The 19,125-nt window shown below is 37.8% G+C and overlaps 1 protein-coding gene across 1 annotated transcript in view; it reads left to right on the top strand.

The window, feature by feature from the left end:
- The window catches only part of SBF2 (SET binding factor 2), a 272,308-nt gene that overhangs the window by 83,915 nt on the left and 169,268 nt on the right, over window positions 1-19,125 (top strand). The window contains exons 4-6 of the mRNA XM_014966465.1: window positions 1,330-1,443; window positions 3,106-3,216; window positions 5,257-5,362. Coding sequence (XP_014821951.1) covers window positions 1,330-1,443; window positions 3,106-3,216; window positions 5,257-5,362 — 331 coding nt within the window. The remainder of the gene's footprint in view (window positions 1-1,329; window positions 1,444-3,105; window positions 3,217-5,256; window positions 5,363-19,125) is intronic.

Genomic DNA, 19,125 nt, shown 5'->3' with positions numbered 1-19,125 from the left:
CACTTTTTTGATTGTCCACCTGTCAATAAAATTCCCACATGAAGCTTATTGTAATTAATTTTTTTTCATAATTAAAAGCATTCATTAAGTCAGCTTTTAAAGTACTTCTAATACCATTGTTTTAACTACTTTTGTTCGAATACATGCGTTTGCTTAAGGAAACCGTACATTTTGAATTGAGGTTGTGAAATAAAACTCATGAACTCACAGCATTCCTGGCGTTTAAGAGCATTTCTGTCTGATTTCTTCTGTTTAATAGAAAAGTTATGTCGGATTTTTTTTTTTTTAATAAACTGAAATGATGACTAGTAACATGACAGAAATAGAAGGCAGATATTTCATGTTGTCATATGGAAAGCGAAGTAATTTTTCTCATATTCCTAGTTAAGATAATATAGTGATTTTTGCTTAGAAGAATGCTCAGTGAGAGGAACAAATAAAAAACACTAAAAATTTGGTGGGTGGTGTGGGGGTGGAGAGCATTACATGCAAAAGTTGGAAAGCATGGACTTTCTGTCATTTGAAAACTTAATCAGCTAATGAATTTGTCAAAGAATGTGTGGAATTTTAGGAATGAACATATTTAGTGACATCTTTAGTTTTGGTCATGAGTAATAATGAAGTATTTGTGATTGAGTAGTAAGCACTGGCAAGGCGGTTATAGCAAATTGCACAATATCATGACCAACCACAAGTTTATCTGCATTGTACCTTTCTTTTCAACAAGAAACTTAGTGGTTTGTAAATTGAGGGATTTTTTGAGAAATCTGAACTTTTTTTTCTTGTGGAGAAATTCCTTTAGATTCCAAATTCACTGAGTCGGGCTGGAGATGACTTTATAGATAATTTTAGCTGTAACATTAGTGAAAATTCAACATTGTAAGAAATAAAATTATATGAATACAAGTAGGACAACCAGTTTTTTGTGAATTTTTTTTTCTTCTGTATTTGGAGTATGGTTGATTGTAAATCAGCTAACACTTTGATGTGAAAGGATCCCATTCCGTAATCCACTTTACTCTCTCAAATGTGAAACAGGGACCATTTAATATAAAATGTCCCGCTAAACTGCTGTCTCGGAGAACTTTAAGTACATCAGTGCCTGACTTCCCAGGTGAGTTTCAACAAGTTGAACTACATCTAGAAGCTTTTAGAGAGTTAAGACAACCATGGGAACATGCTCCTGTTAGTTGACTTCATTACCAGTTTCAAATAATGCATACATTTTCTTTTCTAAAGTTTTGAGAAACATTGACTTTTTGTAAGAATGCTAACATCTTAGTCTGAGGTTTCTTTCTGCTTATTAATTGAAGTATTTCTGTTTTCAAGGGAACAAAAGAAGTTGAAGGTGAAGAGGAGTCTGGTTTAATTCCGCCTGCAGAAGTATTTGCTCCTAAAAGTCTGGTGTTGGTATCCAGATTAGATTATCCAGAAATTTTCAGGGTAAAGAACTTGTAATTGCCATTTATAACATATGTCAGCAGGCAAATCTGTTTTTAATGAGTAGCAGTGACAGTACTTTTGATATAAAACATCTCAGGATTGATTTGGGAATTTAAAAGCAGAAGTAGGCTTAGATTGAACTAGATAAAATTCAACGTCTGTGACAGCAAATAGCCCCTATAGTTTGAAGCAGTTCTTTTTTTTCACCCTCCAAGCAGTTTTAAATCTATATAGAAGATAAAATAGACATTTTCCTGGGCTCAATTTACTGTAAAATGAAGGGAATTATTAGGATAAACCCAGACTTGCTCAGGTAAAACCAACACATTAATAATATTTGATTAAATATATAATGGTAAATTAATAGCGAAATCCTAGTTTTCTTCCATATGTAAGGTAAAATGTCAGAGCCTCTTCCAGATCAAATTAAGATGCATGACAGAGACTTAGGATCTTGGATTACTTTCTGCTGATGAAATATGGCTGATCTGAGAAAAATGAAAAGCTTACATTTTTATTAAGCCAATACATATTAAGAGAAACAAATACAGTTCAGTCTACAGATCAAGGAAGGAAATCATTCAACACTTAAGTTGTCATTAGCCTTTAAGAATGTCTGTACTGAGGGAGATTAAAATTCCACGTAGCCCAGTATTTTGTCTCAGATAGTGGCCTGTAGCAAACACAAAGCAAACTGTGTAAGAATAGGGCAGGCTGTAGGAATAATTCCACAGAATACTTTGCTATTTCAGTGTCAATGATAGTTAAATGACATCCTGAACCAGAGGTGTCAGTTATTGGGGTTTTTTTTATGTAGTTTGTCCAGTTTCTTACCACTCATATTTTACAACAATACATGGCAAGGAGTTTCACAGCTTAACTATGTGTTATATGAAAAGTTACTGTTGGAATTATTTCTAAGAAGAGAATTCCTAAAATATTTGCTGAATTATCAAAATTACAGTAGTTAAAAGGCATGCTGTTGGACAAAGTTATTTATTTCCTTTTTTCCAAAGACTTCTTAGAATGTAATATTAAATCATCTTACTTTTAATTATTAGTAAAAATTATAAAACTCTATCTTTGTGTTCTCAATCAAAACTGGATCCATACGGAAAATGTGGAAGTGCTGAAGTGTTAATATAGAGTTAATTAAAATATATACTTATAGAGAAATAATAAAAATAAGAAATGTAAGTTAAATAACATAGGGAATTGTCAATCCTTGATACTAGTCTTAAAAAAAGCCTCAGAAGCTCATTAATTCGCTGATGTTTTACTCTGGAAACCAATCTGGTTTAGGTCCCTAGCATTCAAAGCACAGGTGAAGATACGTTGATTTTATAATTTTTAAAAGTAACTTGTGGTAAAACACTCCTTGTATAATGGACAAAGCACAAATATGAAATCTTTTATTTATTTAAAAAAATATATATATTTAAAGCTGCCAGTACATTCATCCCTTCTAAACACCCAGGCTAATTTTTTTTAATTACTGATTGCTTCTATAGCAGATTACTTTGTCTGCGGTAGGAAAGCACTTCACTACATTAATAACTTTTAAGACACTTGTATTTTTTAAAATTATATACATGATCTTAAAGTAATTTGACATCTGCCTTTCCTGTACTGCAGTCTAATATATTTTGTCTACCTTTCTAGGCTTGCCTTGGCCTGATCTATACTGTGTATGTGGACAGCCTGAACGTGTCACTGGAGACTCTCATTGCAAATCTGTGTTCATGCCTTGTCCCTGCTTCTGGAGGGTCTCAGGTAAATGGGGAAAAAAAAAAAAAAAGGTTATTTTTCCAGTTAATTTAATTTATGAAGAAAACAAAAAATAAATTCTTGAAATATTTTTGAAGAAAAAAAGATCATAGTTCAGCTGAGTGCTTTCCCTGTGGCCTGTGAGTGCTTTCCCTGTGGCCTGTCTTCTAAAGACAGCAAAAATTCCATTCCAGGATAAGGTCAAAGGGTTAATTTTGTCACTGAGTTTGCTTTTTACAAGGCACAGTAACAAATCAAGCAGTTTGTATAAGTTTAGTTTTTAATAATAATGTACATTCAGGAATATTTCTGCTTGCTAGAGATTTTTTAAAGGCTTTTTTTCTCTGCCATTTTTTAACATGTGCTTCACTTTAGTTCATCTACCCATGTCTTTTCCTTGATGCAGTTCAGGATTCCACTGGTCTTTTCTGTGGTAACTCTTTTGAATTTATATTTTCATAAATTTAAAAAAAAAATGCTAAAAAAGTAACTTGGACATGATTTTTCAGAGGTAATTAAATATTTCAGGTGCATTGAAAAATAAGAAAAAAGTTTTCCATCATCTACACTTCTTTCTGCTTTTTACCTGCACTTTCTGTGAGCAGAAGGTCAGGATTGTTTGTTGATTTACTTCAAATAAATTATTTGTATACATCTTTGGTTGTCTGACAAGCCAATTTGATCTGGTTTACTCGGCATTTACTTTGTCCTCTGACGTGCTGCAAACACGTCTCTGAGGGTTTGCATCCCAGGCCTTTTGGTTTTGAAGGGGAGTAATTAGATAGTGTCTCCAATTTGAACCTTGTACTAGAGGCTTTGGTGATCTCCCCTCCCTCCTCCCCTTTCCCCATCTATAAATATGGCTTTCCCCAGTGGCCATTTCCCCTGCTAGGAAAGGGAGGAAAATTCATGCTCCTCTGGCTATATTCTCCCTTTTGCTTTGTTTCTTCAAATAAAATGTTCTTTCAGTTAGAACTTAAATTTGCTAGTGTCAAACTACCATTTTAACCAGAAATTAAGTTTTTCTGTTTTCTTTCTTAAGCTTAGTCCTTGCAGGGCTAAATCTGAATTATATATCCTAGAATGGGAGTGCTCTTGTGATGTTTTTATCCAGAAGTCCTTGAGGAGCCTCACAGGTTATTCATGGGTCCGCTGTTGAAATAATCAACTGCAAAATTAGTTATTGACCTGCATTGAGGTCTGCTGCTGAAGTGCTGGAGAAGAGCATCTCTGCTGCAGCTCAGGGACTTGCTTGGTTTTACTATGGAGCATTTTGGTTTCAAACATCTGCTGTGCAACAGCTAGAGCTTGCTGTCTTCATGGAGTTGTACCACACATAGTGCTAGTGCAGAAACGCCTCCCAGCCCATGGTAGTTAGTGGTTAAAGGTAACCACTTGAAATCACCCGCTGCCTGAATGTCATGTGGATTTACTCCAGAGAAAAGCAAGATTTTTTTGCAGTTACAACACTTTTTGGGATGTGATACACAAGCACATTCCTTTCACTCCCATTTCCTGCCTCCTTCAAGGGGGGTATGTTCTTGTGCTAGAAAGGTAACCGAAGTTTCAATTCTACTTTAATCTGCAGAGCAGGAACATGGGAGTGGCAGAAGTGTCCCCTTCAGTACCCATATATCACAAGTATGTTCATACTTAAAACGTGCTTGCAGATGATAGATATCAAAGAACTCCAGTTAGAAAATAATATGTATTTTTCTGATGTGAATGGCTTTTAAACATTTTATTGTTGTTGTACTGGAAAGTTTTTTAATGAATTATTGAAAATGTAATATTGAATGCCTTCAAAGCCGTAAGTATTTAACTAATTCAATGTAAATGCAGGGAAGGCATGCCATCTGCTACACTTTCAAGGTATCATTATCCTTGATTTATATTTCAGATCTCTATTGGTCAATTCAGTTATTCTTACTGACTTTAAACTTCTGAATACAAAATAAATACTTTGTACAGGATGAAACACTTATCTGTGTGACAACAGCTTGTTTATTTTATGCAAGTTAATTAAAAAAATAATTATTTCTACAGAAATTGTTTTCTTTGGGAGCTGGAGACCGTCAACTGATACAAACTCCTCTACATGATAGCCTTCCTGTTACAGGCACCAGTGTGGCTCTTCTCTTTCAGCAACTGGGTATGTCTAGGTCTGCTTTGAAAAAAATTTGTCTTTTTTTAAATTACAGAATGAGGTATTTTCTGTTCTTATTCAGATCAAATCATGTGCCAAGAAAGCTACATTAATTTATTCTGAATGAAAGAATGACTAATAGTGCTTTTATCCCCTAATCAGACATTCATATAACGTTTTTGTACATCCTGCCTGTAGTAAGTTATCTCCAGTATTTAGTATCTATAAGTGTACTGTGAGCAGAAGTGAGCCTGGCCTCTGTTTAATTACAAAAACAGTCGTGTAAAAAGATTGCCTACCCCCTTGGATACTGTGCAAACTCCAAACAAACCAAGGAGGTTAGTAATAAAAGTAGTGTAACTGAAAAGGTTAGTAGAAAAGACACCACGCACTGATATTGGTAACTATGTGGAATTCATATTATTCTGTTGTTACCTATTACTCCCTGTCTTTCAAGAACGTTATCTAACACAATCCTCATCAAATGCTTACTTGTTCATTACAATTACAGTGTTGTGTCACTGTTACCTCAATACTAATCTTGTTTCATTAAATTTTAATACTCTTGGTTTGTGAAGTAACTTTGAAGCATGAGGTTGTAGCAGCTGTGGGTAAGGATGCAGTTAATAATCTTTTCTGAGCCTGTGCACCTCATGTTTAGTCTCAGGTAATCCAATGGCCTCAGAATATGTGTTGTCATCCATTCTTCTCATAAATGGACATTAAGAATGGATGTGGACTGGAAAAAGAACCAGTGAAGAGGAGTAAGAGCTTATGTCACAGGAAGCAATATCAGATTTGATGAGCACAATGCCATCTACTACTGATAAGATTTAATTGTATCCTTCCAAAGAGGATATTATTCTAAAAGGAATATTATTATTTCATTTATAGCAATTAAAATTAAAAACCACAGCTAACGTGGTATAGGTGATACTTATTCTCACCACAGGTCCTGTGGTTTTATTTGGCTTATTATGTCAATATTCATTAAGAGTGCTCTGATCAGATTGCAGGCAATTTTTAAAACACGGTTAGACCCAACAACTTTTCCTCTTTTCTGAAGATATAAAATACAGTATGAGGTATCATAAGTACAGTATAATATACCATGTGGTGTGGTATGGTATGTTTGTTCTATAAGTATGGTATGTGATACCTAAGTTGAGGCAGTTTATTCTGGGCAATTGTATTGAAGGTTGCTATAAATTCACAGTTCTGAAAATCTCAAAGCAAGCAAGGCTTTTAGCTAGTGCTCAGACAGGTTACCTAACACGTCTTGTGGCACCTGGCTTTTGTATTGCCAATTGTAGTACTTTGACACACATAGGATTTAAGTTAATATGATCAACTACATTTTATTAATGGGTATTTTATTAATGGGTAAATATATACGGGTGGACATCATATAATTTCCTGAAGATACTATAGCAGAGTACTGAAGTGTTTGGAGTGTAACCAGGACTCCTAGATTGTTGTGCTAGCAATCCATGATCCTTTACCTTTATATTTTAAAATTGTGTACTTCCTTATTAGCTCATATGCACTTTACAGTATCTATGCCTCTGATGGACTCTTTATCTACCATCTTATTTTTCTTTTCCCATTCTCCTTTAGACTTTTTGCTGTGACAGTCTGTTTTCTATAATTTTGCTGTTCTTCTGCCGTGGAGGTCTAGTCTTTCTTGCTTTTTGGTGGCTTGTAAGGAGTACAAGTAAAAATCATTAAACCCATGCTTACCAGGTGCCCTTTCAAGTTACAGTGCACAAAAGGACATAAAAATCAGCAGAAGGAAGGAGAGAGGAAGGTAGATATTGAAGGAAATCTTGATCATTGCTCAGAATTCAGGTCAGTGGCACTTCAGCTGGCCTGAAGAAGAGAGAGACTGAAGAAAGTCTGTGATTATGAAACCTGGCAAATCTCTGCAAAGACAAACTATAGGTTTACATCCTGTTTCCCTGAAGAGATCATACAAGTTTGTAGGAAATAAAGAATTGTCTCAGTACCCCTTCTTTTCTGTTGTGGCATAATTTTCTCTCTTACAAGACTATCAAAAATATTAGGAAAACCTTGTCTAATGGTCTTGTGTTGGCCCTCTTCCTGTCTCTCTCCAATTCTTTGGCATGATGAAGACAGTAGTAGTTGCTTCAGGACAGGCCTGAAGTTAGTTAAACAGTAGGCAAATAAGTTGGCAGGTAGATTTTTTTATTTTTATTTTTTTTAAGCAGTTACTTAAACCCTTTGCCAAAGAGACTTACTTGACTGCTTGACTGATTTCTCCCATCCTGTTTCTGACCACTACGTTTTTTGTTGTTGTTTTTTCTTCTCTCTTAGCTTTTTTTTTTTTTTCCCCCAGATGTGCCTTAATTCCCAGCTGACATTCCTTTCAAATTTTTTGTGTCTGAACATCTGGGTATATAGCACAAAGGTAGAATCATCTTGTATCTCTAGGGACACAAATTGAAGACTTTGTGTTTTCATAGTGTTCATCACTTCACAGAATAGCACATAGTTCTTTGCACATGTAGGTGGTGTACTATCATCGTGTTCTTAAGGCCAAGGTTTGTTAATGCTAAATTTCTGTTTAGATCTTCTAAAAAAGAGTTGTTAATACAGCTACTTGTTTCTGTTTGCAGTGGTTGTTGGAACATGGAAACATGAACAGACAGTTTTAAATAAATTCTTATTTATTCTCACTTTTCATGTAGTCTTATGAAGAGTTAAAGGCAATGGGTCCGGAAGGATGTGATAGAACCTCTTAGCTCATCCCTTTGAAAAAGTTTATTTTTCTAAGATAAAGCTTAATCCTTTCCTCTGGAGATCATAGTTGAGCTTGTCAGGAGTTTTTTAATGCTTTTTGTAATGGTATCCACGCTTGCTCTATTTCTCTCATTCCATTAGAATTGGAGCTTAATGCATATATGTCTCTGAACCTGGGGAAGAGCATTCTGCTTCTGTTGTCCAGTGTGGTGTTGGACAGTTTCTTTAATTCCAGCTGTTATCCCATCAAATACTTGTGTTTAGGACACAAATATTGACTAGGCTGTTTGTCAAGTAACGACATGTTCACTTATTTCTCTTCTGGTACAAGTCACTTAATCCTATTTAAATTATTAATAGAAAATTGAAGAGTAGCTAGAAAAATATTTGTGAACTGTATAAATCACCTTTTTAAAAATAGCTTTTTCTTTGAAGAAGATGGGCACCACGACAAAATTTACCACTATGAATAGATACAAAAGTAATTTCAACATTTATTTTGAGAAATATTGTGCAATAGTAGTCTCATCATGCTTTTTCTGCTTGGCAGGATAATACTGTGTCAGCAGATGACCCTCCCTGTATTACCAAGTTCACAGCATATCTGGAAATAAACCTTATTTTTACTTAGGCGTTAAACTACAGTTGGGAAAAACATCCCCAAAGGTTTTAAGCTTAATAATAAGGAACAGCAGTGTTTGACATCTTACATCATACATTCTTTTTTAATTAAAAAAAAAAAAAAAAACCTATATGGGAATAATGTGACAAAAGCCAGGCGTGTAGCTGGATCGCTACACCTAAAAATGATTTCATCAACAAGAATTAGCTGGAAAAACAGTAATCATAAAGTTATTTCTAAAAATTATCTGGTAGATAGAAGACTTTCAAGACTCTTTTATTTCTAATTATCTGCTAGTAAGATAGTAGGTATCTATAAAAGCTTCAAAACACAGTAGCCTTCTTCAGACTCAAAGGAGATTTTAGTTATATTTCTATTCTCTCTCACTTTATTAACAATATATTCCTGTTTTGCTGCCTTAAGCTCTTTTCATTTCTCCAGACTCCAACTCTAGTTGCCTTCTCCATCCTGCTGGCAGTATGGTTATTCAGCACTGTTGTATTCAGTCCTTTGTAGACATACATCATCTCCATCTCCCCAACAGGCAGTTTTTTTCCAAAGAACCTAAGACACAAAATTATATTTGGGATCTGAGCAGCAAAACAAGAGCTTAAAGTTTAGCCAGCAATTTTAGTTTTTGTGTCTTTCAAGGACTGGTAGCATGAATCACACTGCTAAGCTGAGCAAAATAATTATGAAAACCTTGTTTTCCTGAAGAGTTAATGTTTCCCCCTACTTTCCAAACACTTAATCGAAGACAAAAGAGGTTTTCCTTCATTTCCTTCTTGTTTAGTTTCTTATCTGGGCTGCTTTCCTATCCCCTTATTTCCTCTGTTCCATTTCATTTGTCTCTGCTAGTTTTCTGCCTCATCTTCTTAATTCACCACTCAAGTATTTTCAGTAGAACTCGGACTGTCTTTCAGTGTTACAAAGAAAGAAATTTTTAAATGGCAAAAATGAAACTTTGAAGTAAATTCTGCTTTGAATCTGCTGGATGGAGACACAAGGTGAGGGTGCTTTTGAATTCAGGGTTTTGTAGAATAGAGATTAAATCCATGGAAAAAGATGAAGGTGAATATTAATGCTAGGTTGAGCCAGGTTGCTTGGCAAGCTTGTCTTCTATTTGTCCAACTTGTGATGTAACTTAGATGAAAGTGTTAAACATAATGATCCTTCAGTCTTTTTACATATCTTTAAATATTTTTAATCTAGAAATTGTGCATATGTCATTAGGCAGTATATGAAGCCTCTAAAATATTTTATAAATAGTGCATTTTCATTAATTATCAGTAATTCCAGATGTCACAATTGATGGGTTGATTAAATTTCTAAAGATTGTTACAGTTGCACAAAATTTAAATACTGGGGCAGAAGTGTGTGGTGACAGCAGAGTTGATAAGCAGGAAAGTTCTTCAGTACAAGCAGTTTAAAATGCTCCACTCCAGTATTAATAGTACTGGTAATATGTATATTTTTATTATGGCTATTCGATTCCAAAATTCAACACTGTGACTTGAGACTGAGAAGTTCAGAGTATTATCTTTCTTTTCTCCCTATTGCATGTTCCTACCTTTCTTTTGCACCAGAACAGATAATTTTCTGATATTGCAGAGAGTTGCTTAAAATTAATTACTTAATTAACACTAAGCAAGCAAATAGAAGTGAATGATTTTCTACATGTTTCAATGGTGGGACACTGATAGTGATGATTTTTCTTCATTTAAACTATCACAGAACCAAACCCCATTACTATTATACAGTGACAAATTCATTTGTAACAAAATGATGGGATCATATATTTACTATCATATTTACTATATTTACATATATTTACTATCATACCTGTTTATAATTTTTTTTGGGTGAACAAATTCATTTGTAACAAAATGATGGGATCACGTATTAACTGTCATACCTGTTTATAATTTTTTTGGGTGAGCTATAAAAATGTACAGAAGGAAAAGAAATGCTGTATTTTCTCATTTTCAAGTAAGTTGATTTGTTAGAAAATAATGAAGGATGTTGGGGGTTTTTTAAGTATTTTTATTTTGATAGTGAATATACTAAAATTGTTTTGTGTGTCCAAAAATTTGTTTGTGGGGAAGTTCTTAGTTACAACAGCATTATTTTAATTATTTTTTAATGAAGGTATGCTGTTCCTTCGCTAGTTGGATGTAGGTATTTGTATGTGCAGAGGGGTTTTAAACTGGCATGCGTGTTCTTTACAATTTTGATTAACTCATTAAACCCCCCATTTTTTAAAATGCCTCTGTAGTTGTGCTGGTAGCATTCAGCATACATTTTGCTTTCAGAAGCCTGGAAATCTCTGCTGAGGCTGATAGTTGAGCTCTGTCCTTGGTTCTTACGGCTCTCAGAAGCCTGGAAATCTCTGCTGAGGCTGATAGTTGAGCAGGCTCTGTCCTTGGTTCTTACGACTGTTTCCTTCAAAAGCTGATGTCAGGGCCCTGAGCACATCAGCAGCCCCCTCATCCCCTCCTCGCAGGGTTGAGCTGCCTGTGCTCAAGGTCAGCCTTGATGTAGCACAGCTGTGCAACCTTGGTTCAAACTGCTGAGGAAAGAGCTGCGTTCAAGATGTGAGGAGGAGGGGCCTGTTGACCTCTTTGTTTGGATGCTTCAGACCATGCCTTGGTCCTTGCCTGAGTCATGCTGTAGGGATGTTTGTATCTGGCAACATACCTCTCTGACCCAGATCGTCACCCAGGGACTGGACATCCTCTCTTGATCTCAGGTCATCATGATGACCATGGACTTGCCTAGTGATCAGTATGCCTCACCTGGCTGCCATTGCTGGATCTGAGCCTGACCCTGCCATGCTGACTTGAATTCCTCATCACTAGAGGCTTATCTGGTGCTCTTGACTTTTGGCTGAACCTAGCTGCTGTCAGCAGACCTACCCAACATCTCTTTCTCTGGGTACTGTGGGACTCCACCATTTGTTGGTGAGGGTACTGCCCCTTCCTGCCTTGTTTCCATATTTGGTACCTACCTCACCTTCTGTTATGGAGCAGTGTGCCATTGCTGGTCCTTGGCAGCTGATAGTTCTTCAGTTTTCACTGTTACCTTCTAAAAGTCTTGAGAAAGTTGATATTTTGATTAGTTCTTAACAAATAGTGTTGATCCCTGTGATACTAAAAATCAAGCTTTGCTAGTCCTACAAGAGATGTAGTCATGCAGTGCTATCTGCCTTTTTAGTTTGATCCTGAGGAAGAGATCTTTCTTGATCTTAAAATGTGCACACTGGTCAGGCTTTCAGCATTCCGCAATACAGCTGGTTTCATCTGTTAGCAACTTTTCCAACATTTTATTGTTTCCCAACACACTACCTCAGAAATCACCATGTGAGCTACTGCAGCATGATTGTTTATGTATCATAAAGATAAACATCTCGCAGTTCAGCAACTGTTGACCTATGGAGAATGCAGAGAAATGATCTGGTGGAGATCTGTAAGTTTTTGTTTCAGTTCTAAGTACAAAGAACCACGGTGCTGAGTCAGACCTCAACACCAGTAGGCAGCAGAAAAGTTCAAGTGTGAGGTAATTTTGCTTTGAAGAAAAGGAAGATCTTTTAGTCTACTGACTGTCACAACTTAGTTTGCAAATTAGTAGCCACATATATACCAAAAGAGTGCAACATTAGCAGTGTTGTCAAAGGGGAGTGATTTACAAGGCTCTTATGGTTTAACTGTGTCATATATAGGGGAAAGGCTGAAAAATTTAGTTATCATAGAATGGTTTGGGTTGGAAGGGACCTTGAAGATAATCTAGTTCCAACCCCCCTGCCCTGGGCAGGGACACCTTCCACTAGACCAGGTTGCTCAAAGCCCCATCCAGCCTGGCCTTGAACACTTCCAGGGATGGGGCATCCACGACCTTCCTGAGCAACCTTTCCTAGTGTCTCACCACCCTCACTGTAAAGAATTTCTTTCTAGTATCTAATCTAAATCTCCCCTCTTCCAATTTAAAACCAGTGCCCCTTGTCCTGTCACTACACTTCCTGACAAAGAGTCCCTCTCTGGCTCTCCTATAGGCTCCCTTCCGATATTCAAAGGCCGCTATAACGCCTCCCTGAAGTCTTCTCTTCTCCAGGCTGAACAACCCCAGCTCTCTCAGCCTGTCCTCATAGGAGAGGTGCTCCATCCCTCTCATCATCATCATCATGGCCCTCTGCTGGACCTGTTCCAGCAGATCCATGTCCTTCCTGTGTTGAGGACTCCAAAGCTGGACACAGTACTCCAGGTGGGGTCTCACGAGTGCAGAGCAGAGGGGCAGAATCACCTCCCGTGACCTACTGGCCGTTCTTCTGTTGCTGCAGCCCAGGATGCGGTTGGCTTTCTGGGCTGCCAGTGCACATTGCCGGGTCATGTTAAGCTTCTCATCCACCAGCACCTCCAAGTCCTTCTCCTCAGGGCTGCTTTCTAGCCATTCTCCGCCCAACCTGCATGTCCCAGGTGCAGGACCTGGACTTGGCTTGGTTAAACTTCATGGCATCCCTTCCCTCCAGTGTGTTGACTGCACCACCGAGATTGGTGTCATCGGCAAACTTGCTGAGGGTGCACTCTATTCCTCTGTCCATGTCTCCAACAAAGATGTTGAACAGCACTGGTCCCAGTACGGACCCCTGAGGAACACCACTCATCACTGGCTGCCAACTGGACTTTGACCACAACCCTTTGAGTGTGGCCATCCAGCCAGCTCCTTATCCACCAAGTGGTCCATCCATTGAATCCATTAGTTTCCAATTTTGAAACCAGGATGTCGTGTGGGACAGTGTCAAACGCTTTGCGCAAGTCCAGGTAGATGACATCTGTTGCTCTGCCCTTGTCCACCAAGTGTGTGGCTGTATCGTAAAAGGCCACCAAATTTGTCAGGCACGATTTGCCCTTGGTGAAGCCACGTTGGCTGTCTCAAATCATCTCCTTATTTTCCATGTGTCTTAGCAGAGATTCCAGGAGGATCTGCTCCATAATCTTGCCAGGCACAGAGGTGGCCTGTAGTTCCCTGGGTCTTCCTTTTTTTCCTTTTTTGAATATCAGGGTTATGTTCCCCTTTTTTCCAGTCTGCGGGAACTTGGCCAGACTGCCACGGTTTCTCAAATATGATGGAGAGGGGCTTAGCAACTTCATCCACCAGCTTCCTCAGGACCAGTGGATGGATTTCATCAGGTCCCATGGACTTATGCACCTTCAGGTTCCTTAAGAGGTCTTGAACCTGATCGTCTCATATTGTGGGCAGTTCTTCATTTGCAGAGTCCCTGTTTTTGCCTCCCTTGACTTAGGCAGTGTGGCTTGAGCCCTTGCCGGTGAAGACTGAGGCAAAGAAGTTGTTCAGTAGCTCAGCCTTATCCATATTCTGGGTGGCCAGGTCTCCTGGTTCCTTCCGGAGAGGGCCCACAACTTCCCTAGTCTTGCCTTTGTCCCTGACATATCTGTAGAAGTTTTCCTTATTGTCTTTGATGTTCTTGCCTAGATTTAGTTCTGCCTGGGCTTTTGCTTGCCTGATCTCGTTCCTGACCTCTCGGACCATTTCTCTGTATTCTGCCCATTCTACCCATCCCTGCTTCCACCCTCTACAGGCCTCCTTTTCGGTCCTGAGCTTGTCCAGCAGTTCCTTATTCATCCACACAGGCCTGCTGGCTATTTTGCCTGATACTTCTTTTTTGGGATGCACCTCTCCTGAGCTTGGAGGAGGAGATCCTTGAATACCAACCAGCCCTCTTGGGTCCCTCTCCCCTCCAGTTCTTTTTCCCATGCTATCCTCCCAATCAGATCTCTCAGGAGACCGAAGTCTTCTCTTCTGAAGTCCAGGGTAGTGAGCTTGCTGCACACCCTCCTCGCTGCCCTATGAATCTTGAACTCCACTATTTCATGATCACTGCCGCCAAGGCTACCCTTGAACTTGATGTTCCCCACCATCCCCTCCTTGTTAGTGAGGACAAGGTCCAGCACGGCTCCTTTCCTCATTGGCTTCTCGATCATTTGAAGAAGAAAGTTATCATCAACCCATTCTAAGAAATTTCTGGATTTCTTGTGCCCTGCTGTGTTGTCCTTCCAACAGATGTCAGGGTAGTTGAAATTCCCCGTGAAGACCAGGGTATGCGAGTACGATGCTGCTCCTATTTGTCTATAGAGGGCCTCATCCTCACTCACCCTGATCTGGTGGTCTGTAGCAGACCCCTGATGTAGCATCACTTGCCCCTGTGGTCCCTTTAATCCTGACCTGTAAGTTCTCCGTCAGGTCTCCGTCAGGTCTTCATCCACCCCCAGGTAGAGCTCATAGAGGGCAACACCTCCTCCCCGTCTTCCCATTCTGTCCTTCCTGAAGAGTCTGTAACCCTCCATTCCAACACTCCAGTCATAAGAGCCATCCCACCACGTCTTGGTAATGCCAATAAGATTGTAGCCCTGGAGGCACGTGCAAACCTCTAACTCCTCTTGCCTGTTGTGTGTCACATGTGGCTTAAGAGCAGAGAACCTGAATGCTTAGGAAAAGGGTTCACGCTCATGTGAGATCATAAGACACTGCCCCAAGTGCATTCCATCATAAGCACTTAACTTATTTTCTTCTTTTATAATAAGGGGGCACTTAAATATCAAGGTGGAGATTTTCTAGAGGAGTTAGATCCAAACGCCATTTTGCAATTCTGATAGTTATTAGCAAGCAGGATGCAGATATTTTGCTGCTCCCAGGAGCACAACCCAATTGTGCATCCATGTGCTTGTGGATATTGGTTTTAATCTCCCTTCTCAGTGACACTGGAATTTGACTTTCTTTTTGCTGAGCTAGCACAAACTGCCTTGTTCCTCCTTCACAGATAGTCTTTCATTTTTGCTGTTGCTGGTTCTTTTAGCTTTTTTAAATGTAAGTCAAGTAGAGGAACTTGCATTCTGGACTGCATAGTGTTGTTTGAGAGAGAGCCCAGCATCTTCTGGTACTGGAAATGGAACTACTTAAATAATTATTCCATTTCAGAAGACAATGGAGTTCAACACAGAATAACTCAATGCTGGCTTAACTGTAAGTCAAAGGATACGTGTTGGCTATAAAAAGGTTGTGAGTCGACCAAGGCTGGAAGATAAAAGATGATTTCTAACCGTAGGAGGAGAAAAATTCGGGAACACCTTCTGTTATGGGTAGTAATGACAAGCAGTATCACTACATTTAAGATGAAGCTTGATCAATTTGGGGTTGTCTGATATAGTCATGACAGTAAGTCAGTCAGGACCCTTCAGCCCCATATTTCTAAATCCAGAATATGTTAAAATACCCAGAATTCTTGCTTTTGACTACATTTGTTGACAGTTTGAGGAATATTTTCTATAATGTAATAGTTTCTCATTATTTTAATTCTTTTTTAGGGGAGATAGAATGTTCAGCCTCTCATGTAGTGTAATTTATGCCAACAGATGACTATATTGAATTACTGTGTAAATGGGAAAAGACATTCCTGATAAATATATATGTGGATTTGTATGGCTGGGAAACATTAGGAAAGGGTCACTGCACAGTCAGCACGTGAGCTGGCTTCAACTTGTTGACTAAGAAAATCCTAGAGTCTTCAACATAGAGCAAGAATTGTTTGCATTTTAATACTTCATTGCATTCAGAAATAACGCGAGGGCAGTTAAGCAATGAGAGATTTAATGTGCACAATGTATGAAGTGACCAAATGCAGCATTTTCACCACAGTAATAACTATAACTGGGAGATGCACTAAGACCAGACCATCGATGTGGGGACCTTTCCACATCTCATGTTTGTTAGGAGACTTCCGTGGTATGAACCGGAACATTTTTACCTCTGTCAGGTTGTTTACAAACATCTTACCCAACTCATTCAATTTATTTTGTTTCTTTCCATGAAATGTTATATATTGTCTGATGGGAACATGTATACGCTTTTTGAAATGTACCAGTATGTATGATTAAATTAAATTGAGATAGTTTTACTGGAGTATAGAATCAAAAATTTTTTTTTTTTTTCTTTCCATGAAATGTTATATGTTGTCTGATGGGAACATATATACCCTTTTTGAAATTTAACAGTATGTATGATTAAATTAAGATAGTTTTACTGGAGTATAGAATCAAGTTGTTTGCATTTTAATACTTCATTGCATTCAGAAATAACGCGAGGGCAGTTAAGCAATGAGAGATTTAATGTGCACAATGTATGAAGTGACCAAATGCAGCATTTCCACCACAGTAATAACTGTAACTGGGAGATGCACTAAGACCAGACCATCGATGTGGGGACCTTTCCACATCTCATGTTTGTTAGGAGACTTCCGTGGTATGAACCGGAACATTTTTACCTCTGTCAGGTTGTTTACAAACATCTTACCCAACTCATTCAATTTATTTTGTTTCTTTCCATGAAATGTTATATATTGTCTGATGGGAACATGTATACGCTTTTTGAAATGTACCAGTATGTATGATTAAATTAAATTGAGATAGTTTTACTGGAGTATAGAATCAAAAAACTTCTAATCAGTCTTTGATCTTAATAAATTGTGTGCTCTCCAGCCTGTGGAGCCTGGCACCACATGTTGCATGAGTGCATGCTGCTGGCTTATGTTGTAGTTCCAGTTTAAATCCCAGTGGCCAGTGAGCTGTGATTAGCTCTATAACCCAGCGTAAGAGAATTTGCCATTCAAGCTTTCCAAGTAGATTTGTGTAGTCTGTCAAAGAACAAATAGATTACCAAGGGATTTGATGTGGCACTTACTGCTAATGGGCCCTTGCTGCTGCAGCAGCAGAACAAAAAGAAAGTGGTTTTTTTTTTAGATGCTGTTGGAAATAAAGGTATATTGTGATAGTGAATTTTACACAGGGACTCTCCTGCACTCCCGAGTACCTGAACTTTGTGGACAATCTCTGAGGCTTCATTTCCCCAGTTGCACAGTCATGCCCCATCCCCTGTACTGAAGTGGTGCTGACCTCCCCCGTGTTGAGCCATTTTATCTCACCAAGTTAACAGAAAATAAGCAAATTATAAATCTCAGAAGGAATAGTTATCTGACATAATACTACTGTTAACCTAAAGACACTTGAAGCCGCGTATTTGATAAAGTGCTGAATTTAATGACCTGTTTTATTAAAAGGAAGCTTTTCAAGTAAGGTGAAAATTAATAAAATTATACATTACTGTTTGATTTATAACAATGTGATGAATTTTTTTGAAATCCCTAATTAAAATTTCTTTTGAGATGTTTGAGAAGAGAGTAATTTTCTATTTATAGTAGTACTTCAGAAAACGTCTCAGAAAAATAATACCCAACTGTTTCTATCCAGAGATGAGAAAAATGTAAACTCCAAAAAGCAGATGCCTAATAAATAAACAAACAAATTTAGAAAAAGCAAATATATTTCTATAACCTCTGCTTATAGAAAATTCTGAAACAGATTGTACTTGGAACAGATTACTTTTCTTTGTACTTTTGCTGGTATGAATGCAGAAATAGCTTTTCTCGTTATCCCAAAGCAAACTTGAGAGCAGTTAAATCATAAGACCGTGCAAAACTTTAAATTTCAGTACTTCAGTGTTAATGCTTGTGCTAAAGAGGAAAGAAAAAACAGTTCTACAGAACTTTCATTCCATTTGTTTTTCTAAAATCATGTTTAAATTGTTGCTATTTAGTTGCAATGTGAGCTGAGTTATAAGTACCTCAGGAAAATCTCAGATGATTTCACAGAAAAAGAATTTTTAAAAATCACTAAATATTTTGCAGAGATTCTAAATCTGATCGTTTAACAACATGAAGTGGTTTTTTTTCACTTTTCATGTTTATGGTGTTTCATGATTTCTTTAATTGAATATCTGTGATTTTATGCTCCATTAATATCGACCAACAGTGGCTGAAGGTAGCTCTAACAGAATCTCTTGATCAGCCACCACTGCTCTTGTTGTCTTTGCATTTGTTTGATTCCTTTAATATAATGCTTCAGTACTTATGTCCCTTGAGAAAGACTTTGTAGTCATTAGGCAGGAAACAGATATGTTTGCAATTTCTTGTGTATCCTTGACCATTTTTCCTGTGTACAGTTTAAGAATGACAATGCTCTTCTCATTCTTGGATATTTTCTTTCTAAGGATCGTAGTGGTTATTACTCTCGCGCTGCACTTTTTTCCTTAATGGACATTTTGTTAAAGAACATTTTTCTGCTTTAAATGAATCCAGTCAGACTATGGCTATCCATTTGCACCATGATGATTTAATTTGTAGCATTTCTACTAAGAATATTTTACAGTTCATTGCACATGGCAGTCTTTCCCACATGTTACATTGTTCTTTCTCTTATTGCAGCTACTCATAATTTTGTGGGTTTAATTCTCTGTTTTGGCTGTTGGCTTTATTCTTAGCTGT

This window comes from Calidris pugnax, unplaced genomic scaffold (genome assembly GCF_001431845.1).
Source record: "Calidris pugnax isolate Ruff unplaced genomic scaffold, ASM143184v1 scaffold26, whole genome shotgun sequence".
Lineage (NCBI taxonomy): Eukaryota > Metazoa > Chordata > Aves > Charadriiformes > Scolopacidae > Calidris > Calidris pugnax.
This window is presented reverse-complemented; position numbering and strand designations above follow the sequence as displayed.